Genomic DNA, 22485 nt, shown 5'->3' with positions numbered 1-22485 from the left:
AAGGTTAAATTATTTGACAATTTATCAAAGACAACAGGAACATTGGCCATTTAATCCATTTTTAATCTGAAATTGGTGTGACGCAACACATCCGAGCCCAGACCTACATTTGAACACCGCTCATTTCCATGTGCTCGGTGGAAACGTTGTAATTACAATTGCAATTATAGGCGCTCCGTTGCCACCCTGCGTGCATGTTCACTCCTGTCGACGGCGTTGTCGCTTTGCTATTTAGTCATAGTGGTTAATGGTGGCCTGGGTGAAACATGTAGCCGGGGGATTGTTTTGGTGTTTTGATCCATCTGCGTGCGCACTCCGCCTGGGCATGGCGAGGCTGACGAGGAGGGCGGGCTCTCAGTTGCACTACATTTCCCAAGATTCCCTCTGGCACAGCTGGAGAACGCCAGGAAAGAGCTCCGTCTTAATACCTTGGTCGCTATGGCAACACTGACGTCGGGGCGGTGGGCTGCCAGAGGAAAAGACAGAGGAATACGAAGTGAATGGGGGTGGAGGGAACGGAGGGAGGCACAGAGAGAGGGGGGGGGGGAGCAAAGAGGATAGAACAGCTTATGCCACCATCTCCCTCCCATTTCCAGTTGGAGATGATGACATTGGAAGAGAGTTTCTGGTTTTGCTGTGTCGGCCTATTGTTGAGGGACAGTGAGAAGTCCCCCATATCACACGCAGTGAGAAGTCCCCCAGAGGAGACATATCACACGCAGTGAGATGTCCCTCAGAGGAGACATATCACACACAGTGAGATGTCCCTCAGAGGAGACATATCACACGCAGTGAGATATCCCTCAGAGGAGACATATCACACGCAGTGAGATATCCCTCAGAGGAGACATATCACACGCAGTGAGAAGTCCCTCAGAGGAGACACATCACACGCAGTGAGAAGTCCCTCAGAGGAGACACATCACACGCAGTGAGAAGTCCCTCAGAGGAGACATATCACACGCAGTGAGATGTCCCTCAGAGGAGACACATCACATGCAGTGAGAAGTCCCTCAGAAGAGACATATCACACGCAGTGAGAAGTCCCTCAGAGGAGACATATCACACACGCAGTGAGATGTCCCTCAGAGGAGACATATCACACGCAGTGAGATGTCTGTTGGCGCCAAATATTTGAGTTAACATTTATTGAATATTTTGATATTTTTATTTTGTTTATTATGAAATTAACATGAATTAAGAAATTATGCAATATGAAATATGAAGTATTGTTGCTACAGTATGTATTATGAGTTGTGTTCTTGACTACTACTAATTATGATGATTCTGATTGATTGATTATTGTTGATGTTGATTATGGAGATTTATGCATGCCGATTGCTGAAGGGATTGGCTGTGGTGTGGTTTGGTAATTGGCACCCCCGCCCATTGTTAGGCAGGTGACTGCAGCACCTTGTCTATATCAGGATAATCTAGTAGGCCGGGCGGGGTTCACCAGGCAGGCAGCTATACAGTTTTAGACCGCTTCTAAGCGCTGTCCATTGATTTAAATGTATTATTTTGTTTTGTACTTCATCTACCTACCTTCCGCTGCCGCACCACTGCCAATCACTCCACTCTCTGGTAAGACCAATTTAAGAAAGACATTGGAAATAAATTGGAACTGAATCAAGCAAAAATTGTCATTGCCATTACTGGAGTGCGCTTTGAGCGCGTCAATCATGGAGGTTTGCCTGGGAACCGTACTGAGCAAAATGTAAGAACCGTATGAAGAAAGGAAAGGATTGCTCTTTTAATGTCCCTCAGAGGAGACACATCACATGCAGTGAGAAGTCCCTCAGAGGAGACATATCACACGCAGTGAGGATTCCCTCAGAGGAGACATATCACACACAGTGAGATGTCCCTCAGAGGAGACATATCACACGCAGTGAGATATCCCTCAGAGGAGACATATCACACGCAGTGAGATATCCCTCAGAGGAGACATATCACACGCAGTGAGAAGTCCCTCAGAGGAGACACATCACACGCAGTGAGAAGTCCCTCAGAGGAGACACATCACACGCAGTGAGAAGTCCCTCAGAGGAGACATATCACACGCAGTGAGATGTCCCTCAGAGTAGACACATCACATGCAGTGAGAAGTCCCTCAGAAGAGACATATCACACGCAGTGAGAAGTCCCTCAGAGGAGACATATCACACACGCAGTGAGATGTCCCTCAGAGGAGACATATCACACGCAGTGAGATGTCCCTCAGAGGAGACACATCACATGCAGTGAGAAGTCCCTCAGAGGAGACATCACACGCAGTGAGAAGTCCCTCAGAGGAGACATATCACACACGCAGTGAGAAGTCCCTCAGAGGAGAGATATCACACGCAGTGAGAAGTGCAAGTCTGCAGATGGGGTAGAAGTAGAAGTTGGTCTCTTTTGGCTGTAGATTCGTCACATTTCTGGGAGAGACCATTTGTTGTTTTTCTGTTGAAACGACTGCTCGGACAGTGACGGTAAAGGCATGGTGTACGTGGGGTTATGTGGGGGGGATATGGCAAATGAGCTAAACTCCCGAAAAAGTGGCGTATCCCTTTAAAGACGAGCTGACCCCAAGAATTACTTCTTTTTTTTTTCAGTTCACATACCTGGGTATTCAGTGCACCTATTTAATGAGTGCAAAAGGAAATCACAAAAATAAAATTTCTTTAGTTTTTCACTCTTTTTCACAACAAAAGTAAATTTTTCTGGGTTTCATACAATATGCTGACATCATGAATAACTATCAAATTTCTACCCCATTTTGACCAATCATATCACGACATGGCAGCTGTCAATCAATCTTCATTTCGAGGAGAAAATTCTGCAGGCAAGATGGCCGCCTAGTGCCTACATGGGCTGACTTTTCTAAGCCCATAAATGTTAATATACTTGGCCAATAAGTATGTGACATACAAAATAAAACAAACGGTAATGTCTTCATTTAACTCATTGAGTGCCAAGGACGAGTATGTTCGTCAATTCAGATACTAACGTAGAGTGCCAAGGACGAGTATGTTCGTCAATTGCGTTTTTTGACGGTGGGACGTGGATCAAAGCCTCAGGCATCTCCTGTACAAATATTGTAGCTATTGAAGGTGTATAACCTATTTTACGGACTCATTAGGTGGCGACAGTGCTCTCCAGATTAGAGAAAGGTCCGGAAAACAGCAGGAAAAAGCCCCGTGATGAAAGAGAAACCGCTCATGCTGCAGCCAGAGCCATATAGATTGCTCTGTCTGGAGCTGACGTTGGCTGCGAACAGCAGTCAATCCGCGCCCACAACTGAGCCCCTCTGCCTCTGTCTGTCTGTCTGCATAGTTTCTCCAAACGATTAGCCGCCAGAAAAGCAGCACCCGACGCCGAAGGGCCAAACCATTCTCAGCAGTCCGGTTTGGCTTTTCCGTGTCGCGCTGGGAGCCGGCGCACAAAAACGGAGCACTCCGAAAATAGACTGGGTGCGTGTTAGGCTGTGTGTTAGTGTGGGGAGGAGTTTGCAGCTGAGGGGGGGAGAGGGGGGTGGGGCACGCAGGGCACCACACAACTACACCACGTCACTACATCAGAAAATATTATCTTCAGAGTCAGTGAATGTGCTTGAAATGCTTCATTTCACAAAAGGCGGAATAACTCAGCTTCTAATTTGAAATGCCTGTATTTGCTCAAAACAACCTATCTTCTCCGGCTCATAACTAAAGAACGGAAAATGGTATCAATAAACTTTTTTTTGCTGATGATACAATAGAGTCAGCTCGTTCTTTGTGCGTGTTCGGTGTTTACATAGTAATATCACACAATATTCTGTGGGCCTCGAGAAATCACTGAAAACGCTCTGAAACTCTGGCACTGGGAGCGTCCGTTCTCCAAAAGTGGCTGGCACTCAATGAGTTAATGTAGAATACAAAGACATGTAACTGGCTCGTTAAACTCGCATTACCCCGGACCCTCGAACATTCCAAGCCGGCAGGCGGCACATTTGCCTCAGCTTTCAAACAGCAGTACACGCTGAGCCAGCCTGTGCCTCGGTTCTCTGCAGAGCCAACTCGCGTAGTGCCAGAACACGCTCAATTGGGGGGCGGAACACGCCAGGATTGGCCAACGCCAACTCCAGTCCACAGAACTGTCAAATCAAATCATCGACACGCTACGGCCCGCCTCTCAACCCTCTTTCATCTCAGGCAAACTCTGTTTTCAGTCTGATACGTCACCGACCCTCTCTGAGACCCGGTTCATGCAGTCTTTAAAGGGAGACTAACCCCCCAGATATGTATCAGAACAGTGATTTGAAAATACCTATGGAAAAAACCAAGAAATGACATATGCTCTTGTCTATACTATACTCTTTGGCTGTGGTCAACTCATGAATTTTCTCCGGAAATCGACGCCATGACAGTTTGCCCACCGCCTCGAAAATATCTTTATATTATAGCTGCAATATCTTTATAAATATCAACAACTAGCCAACGCTGGTGGCCTGTATGGAAACAGCGTTGCTGAAAATGGTTGAAAGTTATATCAATTTGGTAATTCAGTGGCGAACTAGAAATTTAATTATTTTTCTGCATGTATGTGTATGTAGCGTGTATCTATCGCTAAGAGCATAGTGACACGAGGCTTGTTTACCGCAGCACACCGCACAATAGGACAAACCCCCCGCTCTGGGGTAACACAATGCGAGATTTCTCCACGTCATTCCCTCGTCTAACTAGCGATAAACCGCGCCATGAAATCCGTTTTTAATTTGCGTTTTGGGGCTTTTCGTGATTCTTGTTAAAAGCACCTCTGATTTTTCCTCTCAGGGCGCAGGGCAGAGGTGCAGAGCTCTTCTCCTCCTCAGTCAGCCCATTCACTCTGTCCAAACTCAATACCGATATAATCTCAGTAGGAGATGCAGGCTCCGTGCATGTGCATGAGAGCAGACTCTCTCCCGCCTGACTGGCCGGGAGAAAGTGCTTCCAAGTCGGACTGATAATATAAACAACATAATTTGACCTTATCCAGGTAAGATATTAACACGATTAATAATGTAATGACACATTCAGCGATAAACTGTCTACAATGAAGACATGTGTCAAATATGACAACGTGGTGTTCAGTATTTTAAGAGCACAGGGTTTTTGGTTGGGAATGACATGGCAACGACATGGCAACACAATGCCATGTCCTTCCTTTTATGATTATAGTGGCGTTTATTGATAGTATTGTGTTACATAGGAGTTGGTAGGAAAATAACAGGCGATTGTAATCAATTTACAGGTGATTAACAGGTCAAGTGACATCATGGGAATAGGCTTGGAGTTGTGAGGAGCCGAAAGGGTACAGGGGGAGTAGGGGAGTAACTATCTTGAAATCCCATAGTCTTTGGGGACAACCTGACGTCAGGTTGTACCAAATCTCCCATTCATTTGAGGGCAAAAAAAAAGCAGTGTTCCACCCTTAGAGGGCGCTTATGCCAGGTATGCTGCTGAAAAATGATACAAATGGTAAAATGGCAACAGTTTGGTGTCAAATGTGGAAATTTTGACCAGAATTCTTCACACATCACCCCCAAAGTCATATATATTGGTTAAAAGCTGAAAAAAAGTGTTTTGGGGGTTAGTTACACTTTAAGATATCGACCGAAATAACCCAGTACCAACTAAAGTAATATTGAAACTTCTCCAGTCAAATGATACCTGCATTCCATCCTTTTGTAATGTGATGTGTGATTGGCCCACAACCCCAGCAGCTACAACCCATACAGGCGGTGATGGTGAAGTTATGTAACGGAGTTGGCAGTCCAGCGTGCTGAGATGCCACCAAAAGTATGGCCAAAAAAAAGGATCCCGAATGAAGTACTCCATTACACTTTTTTAAACGATACCCAGCACGAAGACGATGAGGAGACCATGTTGGTTCTTGTCACCCTCCCACCTCCCACCTGATTTCCATTGGCAGAGAACCATCTAGTGGTATTTCGAGGACTAAAGCATAAACCACAATCTCTTGCATCTCAGTGGATCTCCGCTTGATTCCAGCAGTAGCATTGATTCCATGGCATGGAATAAAGGGATTGACTACATGTGATTAATAAACGCCCAATCCCTGAACTATTAAAGTAGCCTTAACACCAACCTATGAAGTGGTTATTGGTATGCTAATTACTGTGGTCAAGTGGTTACAGCGTCCTCATTTGCCATGTTCATCTTCCTATAGAACTCCATTGAAAAATGTAGTCAGGAGAAGTGTGGCTGTTGATGTGACAAGTTGAGGCATGGTGATGTAGGAGGGATTTTGTTGGTATGTTAATCATAGAGTCATGTCTTTCACACAGAGCTGGACAGCTCTGTCTCTAGGCCCTACAATTGAAACGCCGCTGCAATGGTTTGACATGCTGTTTGCATCTTGCAAGGAGAAGAACCTCTAGAGAAATCACATGGCTTTTACAGTCGTTATTTGTGAGGGAAAACAACCCTTATAGAGCTAAAAACTAGATATCTGTCATGTTGGACTAATGTGCAGCTTGGATCTGCTCAAGAGAGGAGATTCATAACATCTAAATGAGCTTCACTACCTCTGCCCTCTGCCTGTTACTTTTGACTGTCTGTCTGTCAGCAGGATTTCTCAAAAAACAATGAGGCCTACATTTGGTGGACAGATAGGCTTTGGGCCACGGAGCAATTCATTCGATTTTGGTGGTTATCTGGTATTTCTGCCATTAAAGCTTTATCATTTTATAGCTTAAAGGCACTATGTGTAAGATTCTGCACTATTAAATATCACCAAACCATTACCTTGTATATGTTGAGGACTTACAGTGATTCCTTTCTGTGTTTACAACTAAGCCACGCCCCCTCCCTGTGTTGTGATGGCCCTCTCTGTTCTTCCCCTAACATCCCGAACCTGTTTACATAGAAACCCCTCCCCCGAGAGGGCGACCTAGTGAGCCCCTCCCAGCCCACAGCCAAAACAGAATTTTGTAGACAAAGATGGCGGATCCCTGATGTGGGCATTCCAGACCATAGATATCTATGTTCTAGACATTCCATTCCCTGATCCAGCTTATGTCTGCGGTTTCATACTTTAGCCAAATCGCCGCCGAAAAGAAATATCTCAGACCAGAGTCAACCTTGCCGGTCTGGCTTTCACTAGATGGAGAGCCCTACGAGCAGCTATATCTGGCCTGCAAAGTGACTCGGAGCTGGCGTGTTCTCCTGTATACACACGGTAAGTAACGTTATAGCGTTTGCATGTCCCATTTCAGTAACGTTACGCATGATAGCGAAATGTACAAGTTGTTATCGATATTGTGAATTTGTTCTGGGAATGTTGTAATCACTTGGCTAACTGTTGCTTTTCACGGCTATTCAAATGACTTTAGGCTGGTTTCACACCGACGACCCAAGCCTTGCCTTGCCTCAACCCACGCCTACGCCGAGCTGGGCGTGAACCTGTTACACGCTTTTGCGATCACACCGCACGCCTTTTGCACGCCGAACCTGGAGCCGAGTCACAAGCGCCTCTCCTCTCTCCCGACTGTATTTTTTCACGTGTTGTCCAGAATTGTCATGGGTAGCCTCTAGGTAAAATAAATCGGATATATTTAATGTTATATTGATGCTGGATATGTATAACCAGGTCTGACTATAGTCGGACATTTTAGAGAGGTGATCTTGCAAGAATATGTGCTGGCAGCCTGGCACAACAACATTGTCCATCTTGCTTCTTCGGTCGCTATTCTCTCTCATGAAGATTTGTTTGCCGACGGGGAGAAAGCCCCACGTGATAGCCACCCATCAATATCTCTGTCTCTCTGCTCAACATGTTGTAGTAACTCCATTTTATTTTGAAATTCAGTTGACTTTTCCATTTCCGACGGATATTGTGCGTTTTTCTTTCATGGCTTGACAGAAGAAGTCTGCCTGCACGCGCCTTGTCGGCTTCAAAATAGAACTCACGCCTATTCGATAAAATCGGCAAGGCATAGGCAAGGCGTGGGTACACGCAGGGTTCACGCTCAGGCGCCCGGGGTACACAGCCTCGTTGACTAAAACGGACGCCTATTAAAAAGCGTGGGTAAAGGCAAGGCATAGGCAAGGCTTGGGTCGTCGGTGTGAAACCAGCCTTACGCTGCTAGTGTAGCCTGCTGCAGGATTTGATTAGCTTGTCGTTCGTGTATAACTTATACACAGACATTCTGGTGACAAGTTGACATGCATGACATAACGTTACTTCCCATTACAAATTTCGCATGCATTTTCTGTTATAATTACGTCCAGTTGCTGTCACTATGACGCAGAACGGTATAGTAATGTGTAAACACTTAGAAAGGCCATGGAGAAAAGCTAGCTTCGCTAATGTTAGCAGTTTGTTTTTCTATTCTGTCTCACTAAGCAACGTTACATTAGAAAATAGCTGTAACACCGTCCAAACAAATCAAGGTTTGGTAAAAGTATCTAATTCATGACAATGTGGAGGAACCCTGCCTTGATATCTACCAGCTACAAAATAGATGATTCAAATTAATACTAAACACATTTCCATTTGTCTGATTTTCAAGGTGCCAGTCATCCAGAAGAGCTGACAAGATAGAAAACAAGTGGACCCACGATTATGATATTTGAGATGGAGAAATTGTGCTTTTATAGCAAACCTGTATAATACATGTTCTATCATCTTTGATGTTTAGATGTTTGCTGTCTGCAATCTTCTGTACACCAATAAAGTTGATATGACTTCATCCATGTCTCTTGGCCACTATTCTCCATTGTAACATTAGATTTGCCTAAAGCTGAGTGTGTCTAACTACAGTAGCCTTCCAGTATTTGTGTTTCTGTGTATATATAGCCTACTTTATATAATAGACAGTGTATGTGATGTTTCTCAGTACATTGATTTCACAACTTCGTTTATCAGAAAAAATACTTTATTTGCAAAACTAAAATATGGGCTACACCAGAATGACGTGACCAGTTCCATCAGCTATGCGGTTCTTCAGGATGTCGACAAAATCTGCTATCGTCCTACAGCCGACCTTCCTCTCTGCGACCCTGCCTCCTCTTTGTCCCACTGGTGCTAGCCTGGCCTTCAGGCATACAACTTGGTTTGCCTGCCTATAAAAAACAGCAGTGATTCAAGCGTTTGAAATTAGTTTGAACAACTCTAACAATGAGAAAATACTAGCGTTGCACTATGAATACATTTTGGCCATGTCTTGGTATTAGCAGACGGAAAAAAAAACACAGGTTAAGCTACTCACTGTTGACAGACAGCTGTGGTTAGCTAGCGATGTCCCCAACATTGAATTGAAATCATCCTAATTTAGCTATGTCAACCTGGTTTTAGACAACGTTTTGCCTAACCGTACTTAGCAATAGGGCAGGCTATGCAAAAGGTTAGGTTACAATGTAACCTTTTCAAAATCCATGTAACCGTTACATGGATTTTGATCGGTTAGCAGATTATACAAATAAGTCTTATTGTCTTATTGTCTTATTGTCAATATCCTAAAGGTTTATGACTATCATGTGAAATTTGTCATTACTCAAGCCAAATACATAGCCGAGATGCATTCGTGCTTGTTTTATGTACTTACGTCTGCAGTAGGCTAGGCACAAAATAGTTGTTTATATCTCCGTTGCTTGGGAGGGAGGGAGGGAGGCGGGGGAACCAGGAAGTGCTCTGCGCTGGTGGGTGGGATCGAGATTGTTTGGGTAAACAAGTTTTGTTATGGTTTGAAATGGCGACATCTAGTGGACAAAAAAATCACACATAGTGCCTTTAATAATAATAATAATAATCATCCAAACAACAATATTAAAATATATAGGGTCCTATTCTCCCACAGGCCTTAGGCGCAAAAACTGGCGTTAAACGCAAAAAAAACGTGCCTTGCGCCTGCCTCGGGAAGATAGCAACATGGTTTTAGGCCCCGAAATGCGCTTTATGCCAAAGAGGCGTGGCGCAGTGCCAGAATAGGCGAGAATGGGCGTTTCGGCCTTAAATACTGGACTAGTAACGATATCTTCCCCCCTGGCGTTAATTTAGCACTTTGCGATTTTGAAAACCAGGCCTTATTCAGTGCGCCGCGGATATTCCTCTGCGTATTACAGGTCTCCTCTGCCGATCTCACACTCTCTCCCCCTCCCTCTCTCTCGCGCTCAGACAGGCACAAAGACAGATGAAAAATAAGTTGTTATACCGTACGTAGTATAACAACATGCCAGTTTTTTATAACATTACAGTTTTGAGCTCGTGACATTCAGAGGCTGTTGCATCATCCTACCTGTGCAGTGGGGGAGAAGAAAAGGCGAGAGAAAACTAGATCATTCTGCCCAAACAAATGTTCACTGCCTGGCTTCCCTACCAAAGCCACAAATGTGAAATCTCCCAGCATGCATTGGGCTAATACATTAGCAACCAAATGAGCCTAAATAGATAGAAAGGTAGATAGAAATAATGTGTAATGTTAATATATATATAAATATATATTCCTCACAGATTTAACGTAATTTAGGAGATGAGTGACAGCCGTAACACGGTTCTACTGTGACTTCCTACTGTGATGTCGCTCCGATAAGATGACTTACTTCACATTTTCTTTTACAATAAAAACACATTTATGCAATGACTTTACATAATGTAGGCTATATTTATGTGCATCATCCTACCTGTGCAGCAGGGGAGAGAAAATGATATCATTCTGGACAAACTTCCTGAGTGGTGGGGACAGGAGGTTGGTCCTGGGTGGTGGGGACAGGAGGTTGGTCCTGGGTGGTGGGGACAGGAGGCTGGTCCTGGGTGGTGGGGACAGGAGGTTGGTCCTGGCCTGGGTGGTGGGGACAGGAGGTTGGTCCTGGGTGGTGGGGACAGGAGGTTGGTCCTGAGTGGTGGGGACAGGAGATTGGTCCTGAGTGGTGAGGACAGGATATTGCTCCTGAGTGATGGGACAGGAGGTTAGTCCTGAGTGGTGGGGACAGGAGGTTGGTCCTGAGTGGTGGGGACAGGAGATTGGTCCTGAGTGGTGGGGACAGGAGGTTGGTCCTGAGTGGTGGGGACAGGAGGTTGGTCCTGAGTGGTGGGGACAGGAGGTTGGTCCTGGGTGGTGGGGACAGGAGGTTGGCATCAGAGGAACGGAGGCTGGAGCTTGAACTATGAAACTAATAGAGATAAAGACTTGGTTTGTTTACCAGGTCAATAAATGAATTTAACTTGACGTTTAGTGAGAGGAATGATGTGTTTGGGTGTAACAGCAAGGCAGAGAATTGTTCAGTGTTGGTTTGTGCTCTCCAACTGCCTTCTAGTGTTAAAGTAGTGCTATCAGTTTGAAATGAATTTGTTCACAACCTTACTAGACAAGTAAAAAAAAAAAGACCTTGATAAGCTCCATACAGTCTTTACTGTAAACTGAAATCAATTTCTTGACATGATTATGATGAATCAAGAGAAAAAAGAGAATAAAAAATCTAGCTTACTACCCTAGTCCTCACACTTTAGAGCAGTGGTTTCTAACCTTGGGGCCGCGACCCTACGGGAATTGAAATGGAAATAAATATTTATTTATTTTATTTTATTTTATTTTATTTGATTTGATTTGATTAAACTACCAAAGAGGATTAGGACCACTTGTGATTTATTTTATTATTATTATTATTATTATTATTATTATTATTATTATTATTATTATTATTATTATTATTATTATTATTATTATTATTATTATTTATTTTAGTTCTGACTGAGTTTAAGTCAGGATTCTGAGAATAAAGTCAGAATTCTGAGTATAATGTCAGAATTCTGAGATTACTGTCAGAAATGTGAGGAAAAAGTCTGAATTCTGAGATTAAAGTCCAAATTCTTAGATTAAAGTCAGAAATCTGAGAAAAAAGTCTGCTTTCAGATTTGAATATCAGAAGTCAGAATTCTCATGTCATTGATGATATTACTGATGTTGTACCGGAATTTGAATGTCTGGGTGTCCCTAGATTTTTGTGACATCAAAGTGGCGTCACAAGCCAAAAAAGGTTGGGAAGCCCTGCTTTAGAGTACAGTTTTACTGCAAAGTGGGAAAAGCTTTAAACGTTACGAAACCATTTGCTATTGACGCAGGAGCACGAGATTTGATTACGTTCAATATTCAAGACTTTAACATTCTGCTTCTTCTTCTTCCTAGCTCTTTCGGGAGGTACGAATAATGAAAGGCTTAAATCACCCAAACATAGGTAAGGCGCATGCTTGCTTGTGTGCTTGGGTGTATGCTTTGTGTGTGTTTTTGTGTATATTTAGCCTAAATAGCCGGCATGTGTGCGACCAGACGGAAGTCCATCAGTGATGATGCTCTGAAGTCTGAATAGGCTTGGCAGCAGCAGCTGACCGTACAGTATCCAGCAGCTCCACAAGCCTCTGTATAGAGGTCATGGGGTTGGAGGGGGGGAGGGGGGGATTTTCTAAAGCTCAATGTCATACGGATCCAAACCCCCCACAGCATTAGTGGTGGGGGTCCTGTGCTATTAAGACAGACGGCTGTGTTATCATTTATAATGTGATAGGGATTTATTTATCTCTTTCTCTCACCCTCTCTCTCTCTCTCTCTCTCTCTCTCTATATATATATACATATACAATATATATTAGGGCTGTCAGCGTACGATAACGCATTTTTTTTATCGCGTTAATCGCATGCCGCTATTTTGTCCCTTTGACGCACCGCAGTTGGAAAACACAGATTCACAGCACGATATGGGGTGATACATGGTTGGACATGGTTGTTTGTCCGTTGCACTCTTAGGAGAGAGCAGAGCAAGGAACTAACCATTCTACACTGAAACGGATATTGGTGTGATCGGTATATATACCACTCTCATAACATGTGTGTATCACTTAGGCCCTAAGTGATACACACATGTTATGAGTCCTAGTCATAGTCTATTTTGTATTTGTCTTTATTGAATGTTCCAAAACTGCATGTTTAACTAAGAATACGCTAATGATTATTTCCACCCACCACTTATTTAATGTGGTTACTTTCTTGTCAAAAGTTTGGAAGGAACAATGCATGCTGGGGGAAATATGCAAATGTCTTTGTCCAATGCGGTCCAATGGCATTGCTCTCTGTCAGGACTTGCTTGACTCCTACTGGAACAATTTGGTGTACCCATTACACTTAACTCATTAGTTTAATGCAACTTAATCCCCATCCCCGAACCCACAACCTCTGGCAACCTACTGCCAAAGTTGCCCCCTACCAGCCCACCCTAATGTAGCAGGCTAAAATCGGCCCTGGTCTACATTGCACTCCAAAATTGAATTGAAAATAAATCTAAAATTCAAGATCACAAAGTACATTTATTTGCATTCATTTGATTCCCAATCACGACACACTGGTAAGAATTATTAATATCGAATTAAAAATGCTTTGAAATGCAAAATAATGGCATTTTAAACATGCGATACAAAGATGCGATTAATCTTGCGATTAACTGTAGTTAATTAAGAAAATGTATCGTTTGACAGCCCTAATATATATATATATATATATATATATATATATATATATATATTTATTTATTTATTTATATATTAGGGCTGGGACTTTAACGCGTTAACTTCAATTAATTAATTACAGAAAAAAGAATGCGTTAAAAAGATTTACGCATTTTAATCGCATTTTATTTTTGCACTCCAGAGACCACTGAACGTTTCTCAGTGGACGAATTCCAGGCATACCGATGCGCAATGTGCATTGAGTGACATCAGACAACAAAGCTCCACATGTAGGACGTGTGCTGTAGGCTAACAACCAACATGGAAGAAGCAGATGAGAACGCTTTGCTTGGCCCGGTGGATGGGAAGTTTAGATTTAAGCCTCCGCTATCACCAATGCTAAACATGTTGCAGCTAGCATGGAAGCCAGAGCTAACATTAACTTAGCTGCTGATCATGCTAACGTTAGTCCTAGTACGAGCAAGCAGAGTCGTCGACCCACACTCGACCAAATGACGGGGTTCAGAGCCAAGATGAGTAAGTCCACGTCTGACAAGTACAAATACAGCAATATGTATTGTCTATTCATTGATTCACTCATATACCAAAATCTATGAGTTGAAAAATTTTGCTTCTTGTGTCAAATATTGATATGCGATTAAAATGCGATTAATTGCGATTTAATTAATTACAAAGCCTCCAATTAGATTTTTTTTATCAAGTCCCACCACTAATATATATATATATATATATATATATATATATATATATATATATATATATTTTTTATATATATATATAATATATAGACTATACTGTATATACCTGTATGTATTTGCTTTTAATCGGATTGTCTTTTGTGCTACAGTGCAGCTGTTCGAGGTGATTGAGACAGATAAGACCCTTTACCTAATCATGGAGTACGCCAGTGGAGGTGAGTACATGACTACTCTGTGAGTGGAAAGTTTAGGGCTGGGCATTATATCGATATATCAATCGTCATATTGTCATAGATTTTGGATACTGTAATATCGTGATATGACATAAGGTGTTGTCTTTTCCTGGTTTTAAAGGCCGCATTACAGTAAAGTGATGTACTTTTCTGGACTTAGCAGACAATTCTAGCTGTTCTATTATTTGCTTTTACCCATTAGTCATTATATTCACATTACTGATGATTATTTATCAAAAATCTCATCGGGTAAATAATTTGTGAAAGCACCAATAGTCATCCCTGAAATATTGTCGCGATATCGATAGAGATATTTGGTCAAAAAATATTGTGATATATGATTTTGCCCATATCGCCCAGCACCAAAGCCAGCAAATTGAGGTACAACTGAACATTTAGCCCACTTTGTAGAAAATACCGAGATACATATTGTGTTGCCATTCAACCTAAAAATACAGAGAGATGATTTTATGTCCATATCACCCAGCTTTAAGTAGTCTCGTTGAATATGAAATGAAACGTTGATAAAGTGCAGACAAAGTGCAATCCAAATGACACGAAATGGCTGCTTCATTTCATATAATATTTTCAAGTACCTTTGAGACAGGGAAATGTGGGGACCATGAGTTAAAAGCACTCTACATTTTTTACTGTTACTCCCACTGCAAAATATAAATGTTAAGTCATTCATTTGTATTGGGGAGGAAAGAAAGGGGGGGCTTATTACTGTGAGACAATGCCCAATGCATATTAACCTGTATAAATTGTCTTCGATTAAGTGACATTATCTTGGAGACTGAAGGAATGATCTGCTTTAAACACCCTGGAAACCAAAATTCACAAAAACCTTCTAACTATGTAATGTAGGGTAGACAAGAGACAAGTGGAATCATTCTCACCCTATTTCCAGTGTTTTCTCTTCTAGAATTTAGAAACTAAATTTAACTTTTTTTTTGCAGCACTATTATTCAAGTCAAGTCAAGTTTATTTGTATAGACCTAATTCACAAGCATGTTCAGAGGGCTTTACAGAGAATATGTCTAGCTAAGTCTAGCTAGACTACATTTTCTATTTCCTTTGGACTCTACTTTTTACATTTTCAACTCCCTTCCCTGATTTTAGGATAATTTAAAAACTACATTTTTATATCCCTCTGTTGGACTCTTTTTTACATTTTCAATTTTCTGTTCTCTTGTAAATTTTATTTCCATAATAAACCATTTACAGAGTTTCACTGCCGGAAAACTCTGTACATGGTTTAGCCCGGCATCTCTCGGCCTGTCTCGGAGGGGAGTCCCCGGATGGGGGTCCGCTGCTGGGTCCACTGCCTGGGTGGGCCCGCCCCCCGCGTGGCCTGCTCTCTCAGTTCCCAGTCATTAGCTGGGGGCGGGTCTGGGAGCGGGTCGCGTGGGGGGTGGGTTTACCCAGGCGACCATTGCTGGGCCCCTGTAGCACAACGACCTCACAAGGTTCCTCCTCAGCCAAGCCAAGTCACTGGGGCAATCCATATGGTGGAAAGGTTTTCTTGCGTTCACTGGGGGTGTGGGGACGCCGCTGTGTCCCGGCCCGGCCTCTCCCACGCCTTATGTGGGGGGGGGGCCGGGGCGGGGGGCATCGGTGCTCTTCATCACTGGTCGAGGGCTGCCGGTTGGTTTAGAACAGTTTAGGTAGGCGATAGATTAGCTACAGCCTAAGGCTGACCTGTTATAGTGTTCAGGCAAAGATCAGACTAGAGCAGAGTAGGATAGGCCAGATTAGGCTGTAGATTAGCTAGATACTATGTCCCAGTTAGCTCTGGTTAATGCTTAGAGTAGTCAGTTGTCTGATCTTCCCCCCCCCCCTCTCTTTCTCTTTCCCCCGCTCCTTTCCCTTCTTCCCCCTCCTGTTCCCCCCTCTCCCACATTTCCCACTCCCCCCCCCGCCCCCTCTCTTTCCATGCTCTTCCCTCCCCCGCCGCCTCTTCCCACGCTCCCCCTGCTCTCCCTCCCCTGCACCCTCCCACCTCTCCTTCTCTGTCCTCTCCTCCTCTCTGTCCTCTCCCCTCTCTCACATTCCCCCTGCACTCCTTCCCCTGCACCCCCCCCACCTCTCCTTCTCTGCTCTCTCCTCCTCTCTGTCCTCTCGGGGGGGGGGGGGGGGGGGGGGAGGGGGCGGAGAGGTCTGTTCCCTCCGCCGCCTCCTCCTCCCGCGTTCCCCCTGCACCCTCCCACCTCTCCTTCTCTGTTCTCTCCTCCTCTCTGTCCTCTCTGGGGGGGGGGGGGGGGGGGTGTGGGACGCTCCCCCTGTTTCTCTACCCTGGCTCTCCCTCCCCTGCACCCCCATCTCTCCTTCTCTCCTCCTCCACATTCCTATTTTCTCCCCACCTCCCCCCTCTCCTCCGTCTATATTGCTCATTCTCTCCCCACCTCCTCCCTCCCCCTGCTCTCTTCTCCCCCACAACTCCCCTCCCTTCCCCTCTCCTGCTCTCTCCTCTTGGTCCTTCCCCACCTCCTATACCCTCCCCACCCCATCACTCTCTCACATTCCCCCTGCTATTCTCCCTTCTCCTGCGCTCTCCTCTGCTCTCCCCTCATTCCTATATTTTCTATATTATCAATTGTTCAAATGTTATCTTTATTCTGTATATTCTTGTTACTGTTGTGTCAGCTAGAATTAGCTAGACATACTTTCTGTGAAGCCCTCTGAGACATGCTTGTGAATTAGGGCTATATAAATAAACTTGACTTGACTTGACTAGCTAAGCACTATCAATAAACAGGATTGAACAATCTTATATATTGGAGAGAGAGGGGGGGGGAGTAGGGGGGAGCGAGAGAGGGGGGGGAGTAGGGGGGAGCGAGAGAAGGGAAAGAGCAGGGAGAGGGGAGAGACCAGCGGGAGGGGGAGAGAGAGCAGAACAAAACAGGGTATACTGGGGCTGGGCGATACGGTTGAAATCAATATCACAATAATCACAGGGGTCAGTTTCGATACATACCCAATGCATATCAAAATAAGGTTCTTAGTAATCCAATTATCATATATTATAATTACCTGGCAATTGTCATATATCATCATGATATGATACCACTGAAAGACGACAAACGATAGTACTGAGTTATCGGCGAGCTCTAGGGTATACAGCTGTTAATCATTCCGCCTAGCCACGCCACCGCAGCACCAGCGCCACACCGCCGCCGAGGCAGCAGCACCACTGCCACCGATGCAACAATCATCCTTCCTGGCTGAGGCTATAAGTTCAGTGATGATGTCATCAGTGATGATGTCATCAGTGATGCCATCCGTGATGATGTCATCAGTGATGTCATATGCCAGATGTCAGTGATGTGTATGCAACGCGTAGTGGGCGAGCTACAGGGCGGGCCTAGTTATATAAAATCATCACAGTTACAAAATCTGTCCACACTCCACAGACAGACAGACAGACAGACAGACATATAAACAGCGGGGGCACGGTGGCTCAGTGGTAGAGCTGTCGCCTCACAGTCAGAAGGTCCTGAGTTCGATTCTCGCCTGGGACACTGTGGGCGCTGTGGTTGTGTTCCTCCCCATATCTTCAGTGCCCACTGCCCATGTGGGGTATCTCGTCGTAAGGGCCTTTCTCTCTGTGTGGAGTTTGCATGTTCTCCCCGTGCTCCCCCAGGGGGTTCCTCCGTATATAACCCCCCCACTAAAAACATGCAGAAGATCAGATCGTCATCGTCATCCGACCAGTGACGACAACATCCGAAGTTGGTCCCCGGGCGCTGTACGAGAAAGCGACCACTGCTCCTGGCCTGCCCCCCGGAGGAAAGGACATGCCTGGATAGGTTAAATGCAGAGGACACTTTTCACCGGCCACCGTCAGCATGAGTGTGTTGTGGCCGCATGCATGTGTTGTGGTGTTCGTGTGACAATAAAAGACGGGCTTGTCCCGTTACGAAAGTACTCAAAACAGCTTATGTGGTAGTTTCCACTACAATAGGTGTCTCCAGGATCACATTTTGCAATGATGACACACGCGCGCGCGCACACACACACACACACGCAGACTCACAAGGTAAAAACTATACCAGCTAATACGCGCCATGGTAATAAAACCAGTGTGTTAATATTGCATATTAGGATCGTATGTGTCTGAATAAGCACAAGGAAATATAACGGCACATGTACTTTTGGAAATATAATTGAATTCATGAGTGAAACGTACTATTTTGGGCCAACAATATAATTATAGAGTATAGTTGTGATGATTTAGGTCCATTACCTGTGCTTGACTACTTGACTCCCTGCTCCCACCCTCAGGTGAAGTGTTTGACTACCTCGTATCTCATGGGAGAATGAAGGAGATTGAAGCCAGAGCCAAATTTCGACAGGTTTGAACACGCCCGCATTGTGTCCATCCTCACTGTTACTTGTCTGCATTTCAGATCTGTTAACTTACCTCTGTGCCCGTCTCCTCAGATCGTTTCTGCCGTCCACTACTGCCACCAGAAGAACATTGTCCATAGAGATCTGAAGGTGAGAAAGCCAGAAGACACTTTGGGATGCTTTCAGGGACATGGATTAAGGCTATAGGCCGAGACTAGGACATTTTCTTTCACCGCCGGATTATAGCAATTCCGAATTCGATCATTGGTAATGTTAACAAGCAATCAATCGAGTAATTGTAATTAACACGTTCACTGCCAATGACGAGTTGACTCGTCAAAAAAAATCCAACGGTTGACTGCCAATGACGAGTTGACAAAAATTTGACGGTGAGACGTGGATCAACGCCCCCCACGTCTCCTATAAAAATATTTGAGCCACCGAACGTGTACAACCCATTCCACCGACCCACTAAGTGGCGACAGTGCTCTCCAGACTAGAAAAAGCCGAGCCAAAACTGCAGGGGAACGCGCGAGGAAACCATTCTTATACTGTAAAATGGATTGGCGAAAACGCTTTCGCTTTCGCGCATTATCGCGCTGGGAGCTGGCGGTGGGGGATTGCAAATTTGCATAATAGATTATGCGTGCAACACACTTTGAAACACCGGCAGAAAGCCCCTCAATCGCACGCAGCTTCATTGCAGCTGAGCTCACAACCGAAACGACTCATGCAGACTCGCCCAAAGAGCAGCCGCCAGCAGTCAGGCAGCACAGACAGGCAGAGCCTCGCTTGTGACAAACGCTGCAAAGCCATCAGAGACACACCCACGGAGGGAGGAGTTTGAAGGAGAGGGGGGTTTCCTGCTGCTATGGAGGAAATTACTGTTCAAAACTATTGTTTAGATGTCTGACGTCTTACGCCAAAAATAAATGGTTAAAGTGACTGTTCTATCGAATTTCACAAAAAGCCATTTATCTCAGAATAAATTTTCAGACGCTGAAACCATGCTGTATTCTACTGCTAATGCCTACATAACTACTAACTCTACAAACTAACTCTTTTAGACAGAGAAAGCACACATTCTATTAGTTCTTTTGAGATCATTTGTGTTCACAAAATCTTAGCAGAAAAGAATCCTCGGCTCTTGAAAGATGAGCCAGAATCCTCAAAAAAAAAACTTGGCAGAACCTACCTACAGTATTGAAAAAACGGCTGGCAGTGAATGTGTTAAAAATACAAAATTTCCCAAACCATACCAAATGCGTTTTTTCCTCAATAAAACCTTTTTTTATACAGCAGCAACTTATTGTATATTTCTCACAGCATTGCATAGCATAGCCTACCTACGCTATGAAACACATAAAAACGCATAACTTTTAGACATGTCAACATTTGCCCAGAATCCCCGCCACAGCCGGGCTCACTTACCGCAGATTGTTTACTTTTTCTGCTGCAGTGCGTCGCTTAAACGCTGATGCCGAGTTGCTCAGCTCCAGTCCAGGTGAGACTAGGATCCCAATGAACATTGTTCAAGTGATCGTTGTTGTACGTGCGTCACAACTCTTCCTCTTCCTCGCTGATGGTGGGTTGCTCCAGGTTTGAGGAAGAGGAGCCAGCCAATTTATCCGAATGAACACTGTTCAAGTAGAGCATCTTATGACTTGTCTGAAAAGGGTTATAGTGATGTAGCTGAGTGTCCGGGTCTGCCTATTACTTACACTTTGTTAATAAAACAATAAAAGAGAGAGTCAGGCTGTAACATTATAACACGCTTTTAAAAATCTTCTCAGACAGCTAGCGCCTAGCTAGCACACTCGTCTACACCGGCTCTCGTCAACAACAACATAAGTCCCCGCTGTTCTACGGTAACTCTGAGGGGACATCCACAGAGCCTCGCATACACACTGAACAGTCTGTTACAGTGATATCATTGCACCCTCTGGAGGATCATTGAAAAATGATTTGAAAACACCGTTCTACTGACAGAATGCACGTTGCTTTTTGTTTTGTTTTGATCGAGTAAATTTTCACATGCTCGAGTAAATCCTTAACGAGCGAGTAATCGAGCTTCGATTAATTGTGTGCATCCCTAGCGGAGAGCCTCTTTTTCCAAGACGCTCCCACAGCCGGGAAGGGGACAGGAGGCGAACGCCACAGCCTGGCTTCTGTTCTAATAGATGATTACATTCATCAAAACAAGCACTGACATACATCATGTGACCAGCTTTATCACTTCCAGTCAAATTGACCCCTCAAACCATTTTGAGTTTAACACATTGAGTGCCAAGGACGTCTGTGGACGTCCTAAAAAAAAGTAACGAGGAGTGCCAAGGACGTCTGTGGACGTCCTAAAATCATAATTCATATTATTCCATAATTCTGCTGTTTAAGGTCGTACCTAGCCAGTGAGCATGAATCCCTTCAAGGGATCACACGGCGCCACCTTAAACATCGTCACAGGAGCTGCTCCACCCACCTCAGATCCTTTACTTTGTACAGGAGACAGCGGAGAAAGCCGTGATCAAAGTGGAAACCGATGCATGCTTTCTGCCAGAGCCGTATATATTGCTCTGTCTACAGCGGAGAGTGGGCTCGGCTGCATCCGCGCTCACAACTGAGCTCTTATGCTTCTATCTATCTCCACACGATTTCCTAGAAAGCCAGCATCCGAAGCCGAACGGCCAAGCCTTTTCGTTCAGTCGCGTTTGCCAGCGCGCATCATTTCCTTGATGGGCGCTGGGATCTGTCCGGGGCAAAAACGGAGTCGAGAAAACAAACTCTGTGCGTGTGGGAGGAGCCCGCAGCTCAGAGGTGGAGAGAGGGGGGGGGGGGGGGGGGGGGAGAGGGGTGTGTGGCACACAGGCTGCACAGAAACCACACCACGCCACCACATCAGAAAACACCAGCCAGAGTCAGTGAATGTGCTCGAAATTAGAGTGCAAAAGGTATTCATAAAAGGGACTATATCTTGGAAAGTTAAAAAAAACGACAGAAAACCCTTGAAAGTGCACTTTTTTGAGAGGCTGTCATTTCATAATGGAACTGTCTAGAAACAAAATTTCTTCTTTGCAAGAAGCAGGAGTGTTCAATGTTTCATTAAAGTCCAGCCCCGTTAATATAGCCATAATAGAAAAAATTCTATAGCTGTTTTCAACTGAATGGAAGTGAATCTGGCACAGGCTCCAGACAATTTAACTGAAGCGCTGTGGCACTCAATGTGTTAATACACTGATGGAAAGACGACAATTTAAGCTTTCTGGTGATATGAAGATTATCTTTGTACCGCAAAGGTTAAGTGATGCACCCCTTGATGTCTTGACTGTTTCCAAATTATGCTTTTGAGGGAAACTGCCTTAAAGTTTGAAGTCAATTCTGAGTTGTTTATTCAAATAAAACAATTATTCAAAGATAACGTACTAACATTACATTTGCAGTCTTAAGTGCACACACACACACACACACACACACACACACACACAGGTTGAGATGTCTGGAACGATGTTTCCCTGCGATGAAACAATCATTTTGATTAGACAATGAAGTGAACGATGGTAAACCTGTCATCATTTTAAGCGACGCACACGCATTTTAGCCTTTTGAGATGGAGCCTATCGTATAGGGGAGATAAGGACGGGGAGACGTGTTGCCATAACGTGTTCTTAGCGAGAGACTCCCCCAGTGCAAATTAAACATAAAAATAAACACACTTAAACAGCCCGATGG

The 22485-nt window shown here is 44.3% G+C and overlaps 1 protein-coding gene across 1 annotated transcript in view; it reads left to right on the top strand.

Annotated features, from left to right (window-relative positions):
• The window catches only part of mark4a (MAP/microtubule affinity-regulating kinase 4a), a gene marked incomplete at its 3' end in the record, with an annotated part of 89859 nt that overhangs the window by 43379 nt on the left and 23995 nt on the right, over window positions 1-22485 (top strand). Inside the window, exons 4-7 of the mRNA XM_083633242.1 lie at window positions 12149-12197; window positions 14326-14391; window positions 18694-18764; window positions 18853-18909. Coding sequence (XP_083489368.1) covers window positions 12149-12197; window positions 14326-14391; window positions 18694-18764; window positions 18853-18909 — 243 coding nt within the window. The remainder of the gene's footprint in view (window positions 1-12148; window positions 12198-14325; window positions 14392-18693; window positions 18765-18852; window positions 18910-22485) is intronic.

The sequence above is a fragment of the Poromitra crassiceps genome (genome assembly GCF_964638095.1).
Source record: "Poromitra crassiceps genome assembly, chromosome: 1".
Taxonomy (NCBI): Eukaryota; Metazoa; Chordata; class Actinopteri; order Beryciformes; family Melamphaidae; genus Poromitra; species Poromitra crassiceps.
This window is presented reverse-complemented; position numbering and strand designations above follow the sequence as displayed.